Source organism: Apis florea, unplaced genomic scaffold (genome assembly GCF_048593485.1).
Source record: "Apis florea isolate Af1SG1 unplaced genomic scaffold, ASM4859348v1 contig_1794_pilon, whole genome shotgun sequence".
NCBI lineage: Eukaryota > Metazoa > Arthropoda > Insecta > Hymenoptera > Apidae > Apis > Apis florea.
Window position 1 is genome coordinate 704952 of NW_028256482.1, and position 21827 is coordinate 726778.

The following is a 21827-nucleotide window of genomic DNA, read 5'->3' on the forward strand; positions in this document are numbered from 1 at the left end:
TATTATGAAATATCATATATTTTGAATATCAAATATTTTAAACATTATCAAATTTAACAAATAATATTAGAAAACAGAGAAGAAAAAAAGAAAGAGAGAAAGAAAAACTTATTCTAATTTTATTGTATTTTATACATTAAATTGTGTGTAATGTATAAAATATATTTTATATATTAAAATATTTTATTTGTAGCAAAAATAAAACAAATTTCTCTAATTATGAATATTAATTTCTTATTTTTTAAATAGAAATTCTTCTTTTCTAATCTTATATCATAATATTTTTGCCAAAAATATAATAATAATGTTCCTAAAGAGAATTCCTAGAAATTTTCGTTATAATACAATTTATAATATAATGTATCTTATAATTATTGTGAATTGATATTTGAAATTTATAAAAATTACTTTTAATTCGCAAACAAATAATTCTAATTTTAAATTTTTCTTTATTTTTTTATTATTTTTTATCTTGTTATTTTTTTTGTATATATTATGGATAATTTATATTACAATTTAATTTAAACTTTTATATCCTTTTTAGACGATACAACATATAAATTAAGTTACTTTGAATCTGATTGTGCTTCCAAAATACCTCCACCATCTTATGCTCCCATAAGAAAATATGTTAAATCTGATATTCCAATAGAAGATTACACAACATATAAACTTAGTTATTGGCCAACTGAAGCAAAAAAGGTAAATATACAAATATATTTACAAATAGGTAAATATATAATATATTTACAAATTATTAATGTTTTTTAATAATGTTTTTTAAAAACAAGCTTCTTTTGAAAGAATATTTTTCTATTAAACAAATAGTAATATTTATTAATTTATTAATTTTTTCTTATAATTATAATTATTATGAATGTCAATAAATATTTATAACTTCATAAATTTTAAGTAATCTTATTTATAAGAAATTCTTCATTTCATACAAAAATATAATTTTTAAATTTTTGAACAATAATTTGAATATAAAGCACTATATAGAGCAAGAAAGAAAGAGATTATTTTTATGCAAATTTTATTGCACTTTTATATATTAAATTTGCATTTAAATTAAATTTTTTAATTAAATTAAAAATTTTGCGTTTTATTTATAATAAAAATAAAGGAAATTTATTTAATTCTGAATATTGTTTTTTTATAGTATTCCTTTTTTATTTTCTATTTTCTGTTTAATACTATTGCAATATATGAAATTTTTGTAAAATAATAATAATCTCATAACAAATTTCATTCACTGTCTCTTTTTAAACATATTTTTAAAAATGTCCCATGTGTTATCTTATATATTTTCTAAGTTGCTTTAAAATTTGCTTTTTGTTCATTTATGTTATAATTTTGCTTCTAATCTTTCAGACATATAACTAAATATTTTTTATATTTAATTTTGTTGTTATTTTTGGATAACAGTCACTTACATTCATTAATATTCACATTATTATTAAAATATATTTTTAACATTTTATATTATTTTTTAGGAAGAACCTTCCTGGGGCAAAAAGGAATATATGCCACCAGTAGAACCACTAGAAAGTTGCACAACTTATAAATTAAGTTACTGGCCACAGACAATAGAAAAACGTTCACCAATAATAGTACCGGAAAATGATAATATTTTAAGTGCTGGTTGTTGCACAGATGATAATACAACTTACCGTCTAAGTTATTTTGGTTGTGGAGGGGACAAACGAAATCCTATAGTACAACCTAATAATATTGAATTTTCATCTTGTCCTTTGTCTTATGATACCACTCATCGTGTAAGTAAAATAGATATAAAATACATAATATTAAATTAATAGATATAAAGTAGATGTATAAATATTTAATCATAATGATAAATGATATGATGAAAGATATTTTTTATTTATTTTTATGTTTCTCATTTTTCACGTATTGAAATACTAATTTAATTCATAAAATGTTTGACATATGTTTGACATGCTGAGTTGTAATATTATTAATTAATATGTTTATTTTAATGTGAAAATGTATAATATAATTTTTTTCAATCATTCAAAGTAATCATATAAAAAAATAATATAAAAAATATGATATTGTTTCTCGAAGGATTTTTAAGAATAATTTTTAATGTATCGCGAAACTCTTTATGCGCAACATTTTAATCCTTTATCTTTAAAACTTCAGTATGATATTTTAAAGTGATTAGAATTCTAAATGTTTTTTTATTATATTAAATACATTATTTATATATAATATATTTAAAAAAATTGTATTATATATAATAATATAATTAAAAATTAATGTATTCAAGGAGGAAATAATTTCAAGTTTATCAATATCAATAAAATTTTCATTTTTTTAAACGTGTCTCCTTTTATGAAAAAAAAATTAAGAAAAAAATTTTTTAAATTATATTATATTATAAATTTATAAATATAAAAAGTATTAACTTTTATTTGAAACGATTTTTTTGTCAAATTATCAGAAGTGAAAAATCAAGTTATATCTATGTTCTTTTTTTTTTTCAGATGAGTTTCTTAGGTAATTGGTGTTTCAAAACAGAACCTCCAATTTTACCTTGTGAGAAACAATGGCTAGGTCGCGGGCCCATACAAGATGTAACCACACAAAGACATGATTACACTTGGAAGAATATACCATTAGACCCAGATCTTCGTTATCATGACAATCTTGTTCCTGCAACTTCACCTATTGAAAGTATGTAACATTAATTTATTTTCTATCCTGGAAAATAATAATATGTATATATTTTTTTATGTATTTGAAAATTTATGCAATTTGGCTAAAGAAAGTATGGAATTCCTAATTTTTATAGTAAAAATCATTCTTTACACCGTTATCCTAATTTTATGAATATTCGTATTATTTCCCTCAAAATGTAAAATAATTTATCCAAGAAAAATTTCTCTGTTTTTAATTACATTAAAAATTCTTATATCCGAATGATTGTTTCATATTAATTAGGACAATATCAATGAAAATTCTATATTTTTTTTTTATTTTTTATATATATTTTTTTATATTTTTTTTATATATAACTGTTACATTATGATATTGATCACATATCTCGTTGTTAATTTTTAGTATAAAATTAATATTTCATATCGCATCCATGCTATTTATCAAAATCATTAATTGAAAATAACTATTTTTTCTCGTATCTAAAACATTTAATGCGTTGAAAGATAAATATTTCGAAATACGAGAAAAAATAATTATTTTTATTAGAAAAAGTGTTAAAAACGATTTTAAAATCGGTGTATAAAAAAAATAAATTAGAAAAAAAATATTTTCAACGGAGAAAGAGTTTATTTTAAAATTCATTATAAATTCTCTTATATAAATTATTATCAAAATTCTCTTATATATTACAAAACATATTAAACAATTTATAACAAAAATTGTCAAGTTCATTTTTAGATCACACACAATCTATCTATCAAATATTATTTTTTTATTTATTTTATTAATTCTATTAATAAATTTAATATTTCTTTCAGGTTGTACTACATACAGACTCTCCTATTTCGAAAATGATCTCAAATCATTAATACCTCCTCAAAAATATGCACCTGTACGTTCTTCTTGTCCATCGGATATTCCATTTGAATCGGATACTACTATGCAGTTGAGTTACCAGCCTGTGGAAAGTATAGTTCCAGTTGAAAAACCTTGGGCTGAGAAGCCTCCTTATCAACTTCCAGTTATTCCAATGGAAGATAATACTACATATAATACAAGGTTTTTAATTCTATTTAAATTATTTATATCATTTTCTAACCAGTTCACATTATCACAAACAAAAATAAAAAAATTAATTTTATTTGACATATATAAAATGCTTCAGTTGAACATTTTGATATTGTCAATATACAATATATTTTATTTACAATATATTTATTTTAATAATATATTTTGCGATTTGGAAATTAGAGATTCAAATAGTAGCTATCGTTAGTGATAATATAATAAATATAAAATTCCGATTAGATTACTCGAACCATCAAATATTATACCATGTTTTGTACACGCCATGCATAGTATATAGAATATTTTTATGATGTATTATTTTTTATATATGTAGGATATTAATGTACACATTTTTGAAGAGGCCATTTTACAATGGATGATCAAATTATAAACATTTCGAAATCATTTGAATTTGAAACTTTGATCGAAAATAGAATTAATTGTATGAATGATGTTTTTTAAAATAATATTTGATTACTGTATCAACATTATTAGTTAGATTGAATTTTATAAATAATTATTGTTACATTGTATAGAATTATTGTTTATTAATTATTATTTAAATGTTTGTTAAATGATTATTTTGATTTAATAATGGAATTGAATTGTATGAATAATAATTATATTAATATATTAAATAATTGTATTATAATATTTAATGTTTAGAATAATCATCTATTTTAATTATTATTTATGATATAAATAATTAAGAAATCATTAAATAAAAAATTGAATATATATTTTTAGACTTGTAATTGTAACCAAAATTATAAAGTATTGATTATGTAATTTGTTATTAAGCATTAAAAAGATATATTATTATTTTAATTATATTATTTCAATAATTTTATTTCAACAATTTATTTTAAATTTGAAAATAAGTTTTAACTCAGTTTTCTAATTTCGTATAAATTTTTTAAATTGTAAACTTTAAAATAATTATAATATGTTATAAGAAAGATAAAAATACAAAAAAAATTTCATTTATCATACTGGTTACAGAAATACATACTGGTTTCAATTTCATTTTTTATCAATCTTCATATATTCAAAATAAACGATAATTTTAAAATGTTAAAAATAATTTGATTATCCATTGTAATTTTTAAATTAATAATCTTTTTGTTATTATTAATAAAAATTTATGTATCAAGAAAAATTATAGAAAGTGCAAAGTATTCAAATATTTTATATAATTCATTTACGATAAAACTTGCAGTGTTCATACAAAATAATTATATAAAAAAAGCAATATTTAAAGCATTATTTTATTCAGATTAACATTTATATTTTTTATTTGAATTTTACTTTAATAGAATTAATATTAATTAAATATAAGTGTCAATTATTTTAGCCATAATCTTTTTTAACTTCATTTATGATTTATTACATAACAGGCAATTAAATATATAAAGATATAATTAGTCAAATTAATAAAATTATTAGATATTATTTTTTAAATCAATATGAAATATAATATCAATATAAAAATTAATTTTATGCTTGGAACAATATATAGAATATTTTAGTTAATTAATATACTTTAATTAAATAATTCTGAATTTATAAAATAAATTCATAAAATGAATTTCATTAATTATTAAATTATAATTATATAAAATTCAATGAGATCATACTTAAATTAAATGATAAAATATGATATCTTCTATAATATAAATAATATAAAAATAACATTTTTAATATTGTATTGATATAGAATATAGAAAATTTTGATTAACAATTATAAAATTATTATTTATATCAATTTTAATTAGTTTAATAACTATTTTTTCCAGTTATATGTTGCCTGGTACATTGTGTCCATGAAGTATTTGTAAAGTAAGCCAAAAATTCAGAAGTTAAATAAAAAATTTATTATTTAATATATATATATATATATATATTAATATCTTTCTTTCTTTATTAAATGTAAAAAAAAATATAAAGTATTTTAAGTATAATATAAAATTTATTCAATTAAGAATATGACACATTAATAAAATGTTAATTATATTATTTAACAAATTGAAATGTTTCATTATATTTGCTATATTCACAAGATATTCATATATAGTTTTTTATTTGCTATTCTTAGTTTTTGGAAAATTTGAATTTTTGTAAAAATATTTTATTTCTAATAAAAATTAAATATCATCAAAAAACTAAGAATTTTCATTCAAAAATAATTTAAATATTAAAAAAATATTATTAAAGTTAATAATAGGAAGTTATAATAGTTTTAATTAATAGATGTTAATAGAACTAAATTATACAGAATAATATATTCAAAGGACACATTTGGAGTGTCAATTTAGAGATCAAAATAAAAAAAAATTTAATATATAAAAATTTTGATTGAAAATTCATTTATTAAATTATAATTAAATATATAATAAGTGATTATATAATCATTTATAAGCAGAATAGCCTATTTTATTTCAAATAAGGTAATGAATTATTTCAAATACTTTATTATTATTATTATTATTATTATTATTTTAAATAACATATGAAAAGTAATTTTATTTTATACTTTATTCAAATAAATTATTGCAAAATATTTGACTAAAATAAAATAAACAAATAATTTAACATAAGATATTGAAGTGAATTAATTAATTAAATAAATTAATTAAATATTTATTCTTCAATAGTATGTATTTTTAATTTATATATATAAGATATTACATGGAAATCTATATTTCTTGCAGTTGATATGATAGAATTAGAGAATTGATTTAAGATTTTATTTGAAAATATATTTGATAAAATGAAAAAAAATGAAAAATAAAATTATTTTAAATAAGTAATGAAGAAATAATCTAAAAAAAAAATTGTATATTTAAATAAATTAACACATGATTATTTAAAATCATATAGCCAAATAAAATAAAATAATATTATTTTAATTTTTTCAAAATTATTTAAATAATATCCAAAATTGGTTATAAGCAATTTAAATTTATATTAGACAAAGTAAAATAGAGCAAAATGATATTGTAACAGAACTCTTTATCTATGCAAATTTCTATTTGCTTATAATTAAATAAGTAAATCTCAATTTATGTTTATTTAGCTTCTGATTTCGATTCTTCAAAGATGTTCCTTGAATATATTAATCTAACATTGAATAACCATTAAAGTTTATAAAAGAGTTTATGTATATATTTTCAAAACATATTATGCAATACTATACAGAATACCTGTATATTATATATGGAGAGTATTGAAAAAATATATTTTCTAGAAATGTATTTACGATGTATTTTATATCTGCGTACAGATTATTGCACTTTTCACTGTCTAACTAATTAACAACAATCGATACTTGTGCGATAATATTAGCCTTCATGTTATTAAAAAATAATACGAGAAACTAATAACATTCATATTACGAAAAAATATTCTTTTTCATTATAACATATTCATTTTTTATAACAAAAAAATTGTTAGTTTTTAGTTTTGATGGAACGCTTTAATCTTAAATTTTATCTATTTAAATTTTTTAATATAAAAAAGGATGAATTTTATATAATAAAAATATAAAATTTTTTATTATTAAAAATTATTTTTTATTATTAAAAAAGCAAAGTGATCATTGAACAAATATATCATTAATTAGACAAATTTTAAAAAATTTAAAAAAAATTTTTAAAAATTGGTATTATTTAATTCTTTTTTAAAAGATGAACGGATTTATTACATAAGTTAATATAAACACACTAGTATATTATATAATAACAAAAAGCAACAACGCTATGAGCAATAATAATATTGAAAAGATAATTAAATATATATAATATATAATCATATAATAATATAAATATAAATATAATAATATTTACATAATATAAAAAAAAAGTAAAGATATTGATTAAAATCATAAATATTAGAGATGTTATTGTATGCAAAATATAAAATATAGCATTAATGAACACATAAAGAAATATAAAAAATATATTTTGTTCATATATTGGAAACAAAAATAAAATAATGGAAGGAAGGTAATATAGTGATGTCACACATATAGCTATAAACGTTTCACTAGAGATATCTATAATCTAGGAACATTAAAAAGAAAATTTTAAATTCAGTGTAAAAGTTAGAATTAATAGTAACAATGAATGTGCAATTTCCGATATAACGATAAAATAATTTTTACGACAATAAAATGAATTCTGCCTTATTAATATAAATAGTAACTTGAAATATATATAAGAATCAATATGAAGAATTATCGCGATTGGAAACATGATCATATTGTTTGTGGATCAGAATTCGTATTAAATTCACATGTTTAATAATCGTGTATTTATTAAATATTTGATAAGTGAAATAATAAATGTGACGATCTCAAGATGAAAGAAATAATTAAATAAAATATATAAAATACATGCATATTATTATTAAAAGATGAATTGTATAATGTTAAATGCAAAATTAAAGTTATAAAACTGAATGAGGTTAGTGTATATAATGTGATATATAAATTTTAAATCTTTTAATTTATTATTTTATAAATCTTAGTTAACAAAAAAATTATTAATAATGAAATACATTTACGATTACATACGTATATTCTCAAATATACGTATAAATATATCAATTAATTTTTATTAAAATATGTATTTTAATTTTATAAATAAACTATATATATATATATATATATATATATATATTTTAAAATATTTTATTGTAAATAAAATAAATTAAAATATAAATAAGATAAAATATATTATGGTAAATAATAAAATTATATAATATAATTAATTCTTAAATTTATATTTTTAAAATTATTTTTAAAAATAGATAATGTATCAAATACTATTCATAAAGCAATATTTTTTTTAAAATATATCTATGTTCATTTATGTAAATATCAATTTATGATAAAAAGTTATAAATTAATTGAATTAATTCATATAAAATTTTTTATTTTAATGTAATTGACTCTTATGATTAAATATTAATTATTTTGTTTCATTGTTATTAATTATTTCATCATTGATATATTAATGAGTAATAAAATAATTTGAAAACTTCTACTTTGATTAATTGATATAAAAATTAATTGAATTAATTGTATAATAGACTTATATAAAATGTTAATATTCAATATATTAATTGATATATTTAAATAAATATTAATAAATATTTATTTATTAAATATTATAACAATTACAATAAATATATAACAATTGAATCAAATAATGAATTGCAAAATTAAATTTCTTGAGATTAAAATATTAATTCATTAAATTATCAGAAAAATTGAGTGAAAATAATCTCAAGAATTTCACATATATATTATAATATAACTTAAATGCTAACTTTTAAGTTTAAAGGTGTAAAAATCAGCTGTTGTAATATATAGTATTTTGTAATATAATAAAAAAAATGTAGAATATAATATAATATAATTATATGATTTTGATGATATATGATAATATTATCATTTTTTAATAATATTAATTAGATAATTCTTAGATAATGATAATAGTTCTTATGTAAGAAAAAATAAAATAATCACATAATTTTCATATCAAAAAAAATTTTTCAGGTAAAAGATATAATGTTTTCAGTTTTAGTTTTGTGTAAAATAAACACTATGTATAATTTTCATATCAAAAAAAATTTTTCAGGTAAAAGATATAATGTTTTCAGTTTTAGTTTTGTGTAAAATAAACACTATGTATTTATTTTTTATCTTCTTTTCTTGTAAAATTAATTAATTATTCATTTAAATATTTCTGAGATTTTTTAATATTATTAAATATTATTAATATTAACAAAAATACTAAGTAAATTAATTTGTATCATTTACATATTTTTTCAATTTTTTTAAATAATACTAAAAAAAACGTATTCTAAAAAAAATTCTAAAATATTTTTAATTAATATTCATAATATTAATATTTATTTTTTTACTTAATGTTTATTTAATATTCTATGTTTATTAATATTATTTTTTTATAATGTATTTAAATTTAAATGTTTAATTTTCAAATGTAATTAAAAAACTATGCTGACAATTTAAAAAATGGATAAATTTTAAAATTATAAAAAAATAATATTTTAACAATATTTTAACAATATAAAAAATTGATTTATCAACAATTACTTTAAAGAATAAAATTAAAACATAAATATTATTTTATACAGTTTTTAAAACTTAAGATTTCAGATTAATGAAATAATATACTTGTTTATTATCTTGTTAAATAAGATGAAAAAATCATATTCAATCAGAAAAATTCAGAATTTCAAGAATGTACTTGTTTTTCCTGTTTATATCTGATGTGTAAAGATTTTATGTATGTTATATTGGATTATAGATAATAATTAATTCTGTTATTTTATGTTTATTGTCGCCCATATCTATTGTCAAATTTTTAATTCTAGCAAAAAAAAAAAAGGCAAGATTATGATATGTATATTGTTAAAATTAATATTGAAGGTTTAAATTAAGTTAAGTATTAAAATAAAATTAAATATTATACTATTTTAAATTGTCAGGATGAATAAGAAAAAGATTGCAATGAAAGTAATAATGAAGATGTGTCTTCACATTTCTTAAGCATTTATAGCATTTGAAAAAGAACTGAAAAATAATTAGAATTTACTTTAATTTTTAATTTAATTTTTTTTAATTTCAAATCAACAAATTAAAAAGCTTATGTAATTTAGCAGCAAGGGAGATATTGAAGATATGGGATAAATAATTGAATAAAGATTTTATTTAATTTATATTTTATAATTTATAATTGTTATTATATATTTTTTTAAATATATACATATATACATATTTAAATATATATAATACAATTAAGAAAAGATGAATATTTTATTAAAATCTGAAAAATTTGTTAATGAATAGTTATATATTATATTATGAACAGTCTCTTTATTATTTACATAGAGATTCTATGGAATTCTATTGGAAATTCAAAATGAAGTTATCATTATTATTTAATTTTATATGTTAATTTTTTCTATATGATTTTTTAATATTTACTCCTAATATTTTTGATATATTGAAGGATATTGAACTTATTATATTGTTTGATTTATATTGTATGATTGCCATACAATATTAATTAGGATTCCAAATTATTAATACTATGATTGTAACATTTAAAATGAAATTTAGAATGTGATCAAAAGTTATAGAGTGAGTATGAGATAATTTTTGAAAAAATAAAAAAAAAATACAAAATTTTTTCTTATTCGAAGCTTAATTTTTGAAAAATTCAAGTTTTGAAAAAAATAATTCAAAAATAAAAGGTTTTTTCGCTTTTTTTTTTATTTTAAATTTTAAAACTAAATTTTATGCTAGATAATATTTTATAATGAGACGTCAATCAAAATTTCTCCGTTCAATATATTTTTCCAACAAAGATGCTCTAAAATTATAAATACTATTTATTTGTAAGTTATTAATGCAAGAAAATAGAAAAAAAATTTTTCCGCGATATTTCATTATATTAGTTCCAACCCATTTGTAGAACTATAGTATATGATAATAAAGATAATTTATTACAAAGTTAGATAAAAGATTCAAATGCAAAATTCATATGCAAATAAAAATACATAAATTTACTATTACTATATACTATATTACTATATACTAATTAGTCACGAATTTATAAAGTTTTTAAGACAAATAATTCAAAAGTTAACAAAAATTTAGATTTTTAAATACATTAATCAGTAACAATCAGTAACAAATTAGAATCAATTTTTACTCACAATAGTGGATGCATCTTCATCTATCCAAATAGCAACAAGTGCAATATTCAAAGTTATAATGAATTATCTTAATAAATTATCTTAATAAATTTTTTTTTAAAATTCCCGATAAAAATACGAAAATATTTGTCGATTAATTTATTTATCGATTAAATTAATTTATACATTAAATTATTCTTATTTATATAGAAATTTATAAATACCTAGAAATGTATATTGTGTATATTAAAAACGTCATGCATGATTTAGAAAGCAATGTTACACTTATTAATAAAAATTCACAATTAAACATATATTTTTCTACTTAATTTTTTAATTATTTTATAATTTATCTTATTTTTTTATATAATGTTTTCTAGTTATTGTTAATGATTATTTATTTGTAGCATGCAAAGATGAGATTTAGACACGACAGATAAAAAAAATAAAAGGAAATATTTTATAACAAGTTGCTACAAAATTTGGAAAAAAAAGGATACAGGAAATATTTGTAAAAATATTTAAAAAAAAGAATATTAGGATCGAGATCATTGTTATTTTAGGGAAAAAGAAATTATTTATCAATGCTAAACAGATAGAAGAAAAATTAAAATTATCAATTACTCAAATAAAATTATATTTATCTGAAATTGAATTATATGATAAAATATTAAAAAAAAAGATATATATTTCAAAAACAAATTTGAAAAGAAGAATTATAAAATTTAATATTACAGAATTAACAGTTATTATATATATATATAATAACAAAATATATAAAAATATTAAAAAAAAATTTATTTCCATTAATTGAGAAATTCAAAGACAATGATACATGTTTCAACATAATAAAAATAATATGTAATAATAATCTGAAACATACTTCAAAAATCGTTAAAAAATTTATCGACTATAATCATTATTTCCATCCCAAATTAAATTCAATTGAGGAGTCTTGGAACGAATTTGATAGAAAAATACTAAAAAGTGAACGATATAAAAAATTGAAATTGACTTTAAAAAAGGTATGGAATGAAATTCTATATGAAACAGATTTTAATATTAAAAAAAATTAATATTAAATATATTAGACTGTTTGTAAGAAAAGGATATTAAATTTTTTATTAAATATTTCGATTATTATTATCGATGATTAACAAAATTACAATTTCATTTATAAATAATACCAACTTAATTTCTGATAAACATTAATTATAAAATATTTGTTAATTTTATTATTAATTCAATATAGAATGATATTCTTTATTACATATGAAAATATATTTTTGTAAATATTTTGCTCTTTGTTTGTTATAATTGTATCTTTTTAGCAATATTTTATTAAAAAATGATCGATGTGATTATAATTATTTTAATTACGCATTATGCAACATCAAAATACAAATTTATGTTATATTATATGAATCAGATATATATAATAGTTAATATTTATTAATATTAATTCATATTAACAAATGAATCAAATAATCAAATTATTAATGATGAATCAAATTATTAATATTTTAAACTTTAAATTGACTTATATAAAAATGATTAAAAGTGATCATTACTGAATATTTTTTTATGACAACTTACACAATTGTTAATAAGTGCTTGTAAATTTCACCTGCAATTTTTTTTTTTAATTTCGAATTTTATACGAATTATTTTAATGTGTATCACTAATGTAATGTTTTCACATAAATTTCTTAATCATTTGAATAATGATTTAGATCATAAAAACAGAAAATATATACTAATAGACACTTTCAAAAAAATCAAATGAATTCCATCATCAGTGAAATCATAAAAATTCATATATTGTCTGTGAAATAATGTTTTATGAGTCAATTCAAATGTAATATAGAGAGATATGTAATAATAAGATATTCAAACATCATTTTTTACTATAAAAATTAATTATTTAGTTTCTTTTGGACTTTCTACAAAATAAATTGCAGCCACAATTGATAGGAGAAAATAATTAAAATTTATGAATCCAATTAAAGTTATTTAATTATACATTATTAATATAGCAATAATTAAATAATTATGCTTAATGATGGATAGCATCATTTTCTTGGTCTCTACGACTAGATATTACTTGAGGAATTGTAAAAGAGAAAATTTATTAAATGCAAATTACATATCTTAGAAGTTAAAACAAAAAATTTATCATATTTATTGAAATTAAAAAAAATAAATACGAAATTAGTACAATGGATTATATTTTTCGTAGATATCAATTCATAATAACATTTTTAAAATAAACCTATTTCTACTAGTTATATCGATCAACGATACCAGTCGATTATTATTTCATATTTTTATTTATAATTTTTTAACAAAATATTTGAACAAAGTAAAGCATCTATATTTATATAACATTATTTTTACTTATAGAATATGTTAATTTATGAAAGTTTCATAAAGAAAAAAGTAAAACATTTTTATATATTTAAAAATTAGTAAGTGAGATAGAAACCAAATAAAGAAAAATTCAAGCATGAAATGTCGATAAAACAAGGAGGTAATGGAGAGTCAAATGATGGAAATACAGGTCGTGTTTTTCAAAATATAAAAATATTAGATGAGATACAATATAGATATATAAATATAGATATAATATAGATGAGATAAAATATAAATACTTTTATAAATATCTCTTCTGTAATTTAAAAATAATTTTAATTACTATAATTTAATTACTATAATCTATTCGTAATTAATTTGAAAAAATTTAAGACATTTTGTTTTGAAACGAATCGCATATTTAAGGAAAAATATCCATGGTATCCGATGCTGTCAACAATCCATAAAATCTTGTACTCTATATGATAAACAAATTCTTTAAAATTATATTTTGTATCCTAAATATTTATGCTGCCGAATCAAAAAAATAAATGTTACAAGCATGATAGTTTCATAAAAAATAAAAAAAAAAACATGTAAAAAGTAGCACAAATAATTTAGAGGATATATTTAATAAGACAATGAAAACATTCAATTATCAATTCAAAAGTTATAATATATAAATAAAAATTTAAATAATCATTAATTATTATTATTCTGTTTTTCATTTATTATACAAGAAACATTAACATTGTTATAGTTACATGTTTAAGTTATTTTTTCATCAGAAAATTGATGCTGATGGAAAAAGTGAGATGTTGCTAATAGTTAGACATTTAAATTTAATGTTTAATATTTAGACATTAAGTTTATGATGAATTATAATAATCAAATTTATATACATTAATTTTCAGTTTATATGTTTTACAGTAGTTTAAAATGTTCTTTTTTTTTTACAATTTATCTTTTGAAAATATTATTTTAAAATTGCTATGTATGTAATCATTGAAAATTATGAATTCAATAAAAGAAGCCTCAGAAAATGTAAATATTTTTACATATTTCTCAATTTTGATTATCAATATTTGTAGATGCATGATTATCCCGTCTAAATTTAATTGGAAAGCGATTGCAACGCCATGAGTGGTCATATGTAAAAATAAAGTAAGAAAAGAATCGCTGTTAAACATATATATCGTTCTATTATATTATCTTAAACCTAATCTGTAATTATTCTCATAATTCAACGATATTACATATGTGGATTAAATATTTCAAATCTATTCCATATATCGTACAAATTGGATATTAAAAAATTAAAAATAAATTGGAAAGGAAGAAGAAAAAGAAATAATGAATAAAATTAGATTTAATTGAATGCACAAAACAAGGAAGTGGATACATAAATGAAAGAAACATGGTAAAATATTTTTTCATTGATCCAGATATATTTTCAGAAATCACAGAAATTGATAAAAATTAATAAATCGATTTTTTATTGTTTTACACGTGTATAATTTTAAATGAAATTGATATAAATACATTTTCTAATTACAGAAAAGAAGTAATTGAACTTTTTTAAAATTATTAATTATTCATGATATTATATACTTACGTGTTTTCATTCACAAATTGTTATTTCATAATTTAAAAATTATAAATATTATTCTATTGGATAATTCAAAAAAGATACAAAAAACATATGTATTACAAGCATTACAGAAAATTTTGCAGAAATTATAGTAGAAAATTTTAAAATTATTCATTTCAAAACATAGTTGTTGATTTAATTAATATGTTGATATATACCAATATAACAGATCCTGCAATTACTAATATAATAACTAATATAATAAAATATTTTATTAACAAAAGAATATCATATATAGAAGAATACAAGAATTGATTCTTAAGTATAATGTGGCACCATCTTATTTTATTCAGTTCTAATCTGTTGTATTGTCATATTAATCTTTTATTAAATGCGATATCATAAACATGAAATAAATTAAAATAATTATATTCTATTATTGTTATCTATTATTTTGTTATAATATTATAGTAATATTTAATTAAATTAATACATAAATTAAAATCAGTATAATTATCTTTTATAATCAATAGTACTCAGAATTTTTTAATATTTTTTTAATATATACCGATAGTTGTAAATTATGATATCATAAATACATGATTAAAAAATATATATTTTCTATTTTTTTTCTAATATTGCATATTATACGTTATAAATAAAAGTAAATAAGACATTCATAATTAGTTGTATTCAATTATATTGCATAATTAATAAAAATAAATTACAAAAATATATTTAATATGAATCTAAGCATATCAGCTGATAAATATAATAAAATCACTTATTTTGTACAATTCATCACACAATGGAAAGAACGGATTTATAGAAACTGCAAATTTGATTTTCAAAACTAAAAACATGAAATTCCCATAAATTCTATAAATGGATTTTACAAATTTTCAGAAATGTATAAGAGAAAAATTAATACCAAATATCGCTAAATATTATAATCATAGATAATATAATTCAAAATTATATTATCAACAAATTATTATTTGTTATTGTATTAAATTGTATTAATTATTATTTGTATTAACAAAATTCCTATCAAATATACCAAAATATCGTTAATGATTGGTAAAATATAACGTTGTAATTAAGATAAACCTCAAACCAAAAAATACATAAAATCGATAAAATTTAAAAATTGAAGTTTAAATGTTAAAATTATTGTCATATATGTGCAAATTAAATCATAAAGTTAACTTAGTCGAAAATTAAAAGAAAAATCAAATGATACTGATGATGAACATTTCCTGAATTAAAAAATGTTATAAAATAAGCATAAATAAAATTTCATCATGGGAAAAATTTTGCCAGCATATCGAGGATATTGAAAAAAGATATTGGAAAAACATCGTTTAATAGAAGAATTAATGGAAAATCTGAATGAAGATAAAAATTCTAATAATAACGCCTCCTTAAAGGATTCGTAATGTAAGAAAAAGCGAAAATTATATAATTTTTATTTTAATTTTTAAATAATATGTTTTTATTTATAATTATCTTGATGAAAATAACTCTAAAATTAAATCGGATCCTTTTTAAGATGAAACATAAATTAATTTTTTCAAAATGACGTAAAATGATTTTAATTTATTTTTGAACTTATTTTCATTAAGAGACAAAAAATAAATAAATTAATAAATAAATTTAATGAAATTTTTATTCTGTCAATAGACTCTTCCTATATAATAACACTCTTCCTATAGGATAAATCTATGCCAATATAAATTTTGAAGTCATCATCTGTTTTATTCCAATCATTCGATATGTTTATTTTCCATGTCAAAAAAATTCGATTTATGTGACTATTTTGATGAATGAGTAATTGATCAGTAATTATATTTCACATTTTCTGACTAAACATCTTTTAGATGAATGGTATCAATTTTTATTATTATTATGCAGAATTGCATGATTCCGATATTGATGCAATATTTGTGGAATCAACTTTTATACGATGTTCATAATATGACGAATATTTTTATTTCTACGAAGGATATTATTATTATTAATTATAAATTATAATTTTTTTGCTCGTTTGTTGTTTATATAATTTATGTATTTATAACAAATGTGACTAATTTCCTTAATATATAATAATTAATATAATAATTTGATATAAAAAAAAAATGTATAAAAAGAGAATGCAAATATTTAAATATTCATTTTATTAATAAAGATTGTTTTAAAGATATAATTTTTCTGCAGAAATAAAAAAATTACATTAGTTTTTGAACTTTTATAAAAATTATAATTTCTCAAACTAATTTCTACTGTAATTTATATCGTTATGATTCTTAATAATGGATATGATAATCTATAATACATGATAAATTATAAAATTATATTGTCAACTGAAATTCTATCTTAAACAATTAAAAGTAAAATTCATATTTCAATGGAAGTTTATCCTTGTCACGAAATGAATTTAAAAGATTCTAACAATTCTGTTTGTTCAAAGTTACAAAGTTCGAGTTCAAACACATTAATAGTTCAAAGTTTAAAATTATTCTAATTTTTTCTCGAACAAATGAAACTTTGAGATCTTCTCCAAGAATTGCAGATTCTTGATAGAGCATATCAGCTCTTTGATCATGTCACATCAATTTAAGGAAAAATTTTAGAATTAAATTTTATTTTTAAAATTTTTATTTTTAAATTTTCTCAAATGTAGGATAACGCTGATTGACATAACTGGAAAATATCATCTCAAGTACCAAGATCACGTTCAATCACGCCGAAACTAAATTGCAATGTATTATAATTTAATATTATTCTATCTAATATAATTGCGTACATTTTTAATGAAATATCCAAGAAAAAGAAACAAAATTCCAAGCACGATAGAATAGTTTTCTATAATATTGACCAAATCTGTTTTCATCCTCTGAATGCTAATGATTATAATCTTAACAATTTTAAAATTCTTATATTACATTGAATAACATGACAAATTTCATGTTACAACACGAAATTTACACATTTTAAAGTTCCTGGTTATATCCAATTCGAAGGATTAAAATGTTAGCTCCAATTTTTTCGTGAAGCTATGATTTATAATAATAAAATTTATTTACTATAAAGTTCTACTTGAAATGATCAAAAGCAATATCCATGCTAATGAAAATTTATGTGCATCATTATATGTGTCATTTTTTGTTCGTCTCAATATCATTATGAATGATTAAGAAATTTGTATCATAACCTTTTTATAACAAGCTTTTACAATAATAGATAAAGTATAATGCTGGCTCATCTACATTGTTGCAATATCATAAAGAGATGTCAATGAAAAATATTTATGTTTTGGCTTATCTTCGCTTCACACGTTAAACTTGATTTTTTGAATGTTGCATTTATCATCAAACGCAAATATGTAATAAAGAAAAAAAAGAAAGAATAAAAAATTGTATAAAAATAATTTAAAAGAATTGCTGTATGATAGAAATAGCGACCAGAATTGATTTATAAAATCACAATAATTCGAATTTCAATTCAAAACTTTAGAGTTCCAGTTTTGATATTTACAAGCATAAATTTACAAATCTTCGAAAACGCACAGAAACAATAACAATTACTGATTTAATATAAGTACTTTATATTTGCGCATAATATTGCTCAAATATTTTTATCAGATACGCATGATTCAATAAGAATCTATCTTTGGAAATCGATTCTTTTCTTTCCACGTTATTGTTAATTAATTGTACTTTTGTTAAAGATAATTAACTGGAAGAATCATTAAATACTTTTAAAAATCAAAAATTCATCAGTTTTCAATATATAATTTCAAAATAAGCCTTCTTATAAATAAACGTCCTCAGTTTTAAGTGATTTATCGAATTTAATTTTTAGCCACTATTTCATGCAATATTCAAAGTCATTTGTGATTTTTAAAAATTCAATAGTATTCTCTTCTAACAAGTATTGATGAAAGATTAATTAAACAATCCTACGCAATATTTTAAGCTTATTTCACTAATATATATGTCTGAACATGCCAACATATTTTTATCCTTGATATTATATCTTAATGCATAAAATCTTAATCTTAATCTCAAATAAGCAATTTTTATTTTACTATTAATAGAATAAATGTCAGAAATATATTTCGTATATTTATAATATATAAATATACGAGAAGCAAATGATAGCATTTTGTTTATAAATATGTTGTTTATAAATGTTTTTTATGAATGATTTCTTTAGTTCCAATTATCTGTAAAATATGAGATTTCCTAAAAAATACCTGATTTTTCAATTCTTTGTAACATTTTTTTCTATTATTTCTTCTATTAATTTCCCATAAATTTTATCCTTTGCTGTTAAATTGGCTTGTTTGCATAGATTTTTCCCATAAAAAAAAATCTGTTAAATCAGGAGAATGAATCAATGTTATTATTTTTTATAATTCACGCAAAAAAAATTGTTTCCAACTTTTCGATCATATTATATGCTGTATATGATGTAGCCTCATCCTGTTGATTATATATCCTCCAATCGATTTAATTCACATTGAAGAAAAGCATTCAAGCATTGTGTAATAAGTTATAGTTATAGTTATAATTATTACATTCCTTTCTTTCATTTTCGAAAAAAAAAATGATTCAATAATGTCTCCAATAACAGGCAATAACTTTATGTGAATATAATGAATAATTTATAAGTTTTTTGAATTCCAAAATTAATTTTGCTTATTATATGAATGGAAAATTAATTCTTCTTTGAATTTGCAACGGATGATTGATTTTAATAATAAATTTTTATTATTATAATATTTTCATAATAAAATTATTTAGAACATATTCTTATTTTGAAGAAAAATTATTTTTTTGCAAAAGAAAATAATTTTGAATATATATGTAATTAATTATAAAATGCAATTAGAAATTTTAAAAATAGTATATATAGTAAAAATAATAAATATATATAAAATAGTAAAAATATTCTGAATTCCTTCTATTAAAATTCTCATAAAAAAACTATAATTATATAAAATAATATTAAACAAAATTAAACAGAATTACACTTTCAATATTTTAGAAAGGCTGATACAAGATAATTGAAAAACCTTTTGGATTTTGTCAGAAAATGATTGGATCACTAGCATGGCATTATATAATTAATAGTAATCCTCAAATCAACAAAAATTACCACTGAAGAAATGCATTGCGAATGGAAGATTTTTACGCAATATGGTTGCAATGCAATTTAAGTTTAAAAAAAAATTGAAGATAATAATTTTGCGAAAACGTTGCTTAAAACAATATGTAACCACGAAATTCTATCAATTATAAAATGTTATTTTTTTTAAATATAAGATATATAAAAAACTATATAAAAGATCTATTAATCATAGGATTAAAAAAATATTCTTGTTTGTTTAATAAATACGATATGAAAGATTAAATTAAATATTATTGAAGTATCGACAATAAAACAGATATTAAATGCTTTTTTAGAAACAACGACACTAAACGAAAAAAATATTAGAATATTAGATTAGAATATTGAGACAAACAATCTTCTAGCATTAAGAAAACTTAATATTTAATTTAATAAGTTATATATTATAATAAATAATAAAAATTGCACACAATATATAACTCAAATATTGATAAAACGATTATTTTCGGATATATAATTTAATTTTATAATTATTTAAAATAAATTTTAAATTCGAAAATATCTAATATAATTATAATAAAAATCATATTATAATTTTAAAAACAAATAACTTTGTAATTAGAATAAATAATTCGTATGCATTAATAATATATATTATATTTATATTTTAAATTATATTTTGTTTGTTTATACATTATTTACATATTATATTATATATTATAAAAAAATATAATGTGAATAAGTAGATAAGTAAGTGAAAAAATGACAATTGTAAAAAAATCTGTAAATAAAGAAATAGAAAATCTTATTGAACTGTTTTATACGTATAAATTGCGACTCGTATTTTGTTACATGTACATTTGCGAGTGAATTAGTCACTGTCGCGCGATCGCTATACGACTTTGTTTTGGCTTTCCCCCTATCTTTCAACCGCCGCGCCATATGACGCGATCTAGTGAGCTCAGTAGAATGAAGGCATCGGAACGATTCATATTTATGTTGAACGTAGTTTATTCTCATTTATTTTATTAAATATATATTCTTTTTTACTGCATATTTTTTATTTTAATCAAATCATTTCATAATCTATTTTCTATTACGAACACAACAATATTATTAAAAATTACTATTAAAATTGTATATTATTATTTTTTTACATATTTAATTATTAAATAAAGATTAAATTGATAATTAAATAATACTAATTTAGCACTAAACTAACATTAAACTAATGTTAAATTAAATTGTAAAAAAATATTGAATTAAA

At 18.4% G+C, this 21827-nt stretch overlaps 1 protein-coding gene across 5 annotated transcripts in view; it reads left to right on the forward strand.

The window, feature by feature from the left end:
* LOC100869715 (uncharacterized) overlaps window positions 1-21827 on the forward strand; it is a 51881-nt gene that overhangs the window by 7140 nt on the left and 22914 nt on the right. For 2 of the 5 annotated variants that reach the window (XM_012488550.3, XM_086912922.1), the window contains 4 exons: window positions 545-702; window positions 1497-1778; window positions 2511-2700; window positions 3504-4931. In XM_012488550.3, the coding sequence (XP_012344004.2) occupies window positions 545-702; window positions 1497-1778; window positions 2511-2700; window positions 3504-3961 (1088 nt within the window). In that variant the 3' untranslated portion in view covers window positions 3962-4931. Of the gene's footprint in view, window positions 1-544; window positions 703-1496; window positions 1779-2510; window positions 2701-3503; window positions 4932-5549; window positions 5916-20476; window positions 21369-21827 lie in introns of those variants that run through there. The other 3 variants (XM_086912915.1, XM_012488552.3, XM_086912917.1) reach the window with 3 other exon arrangements.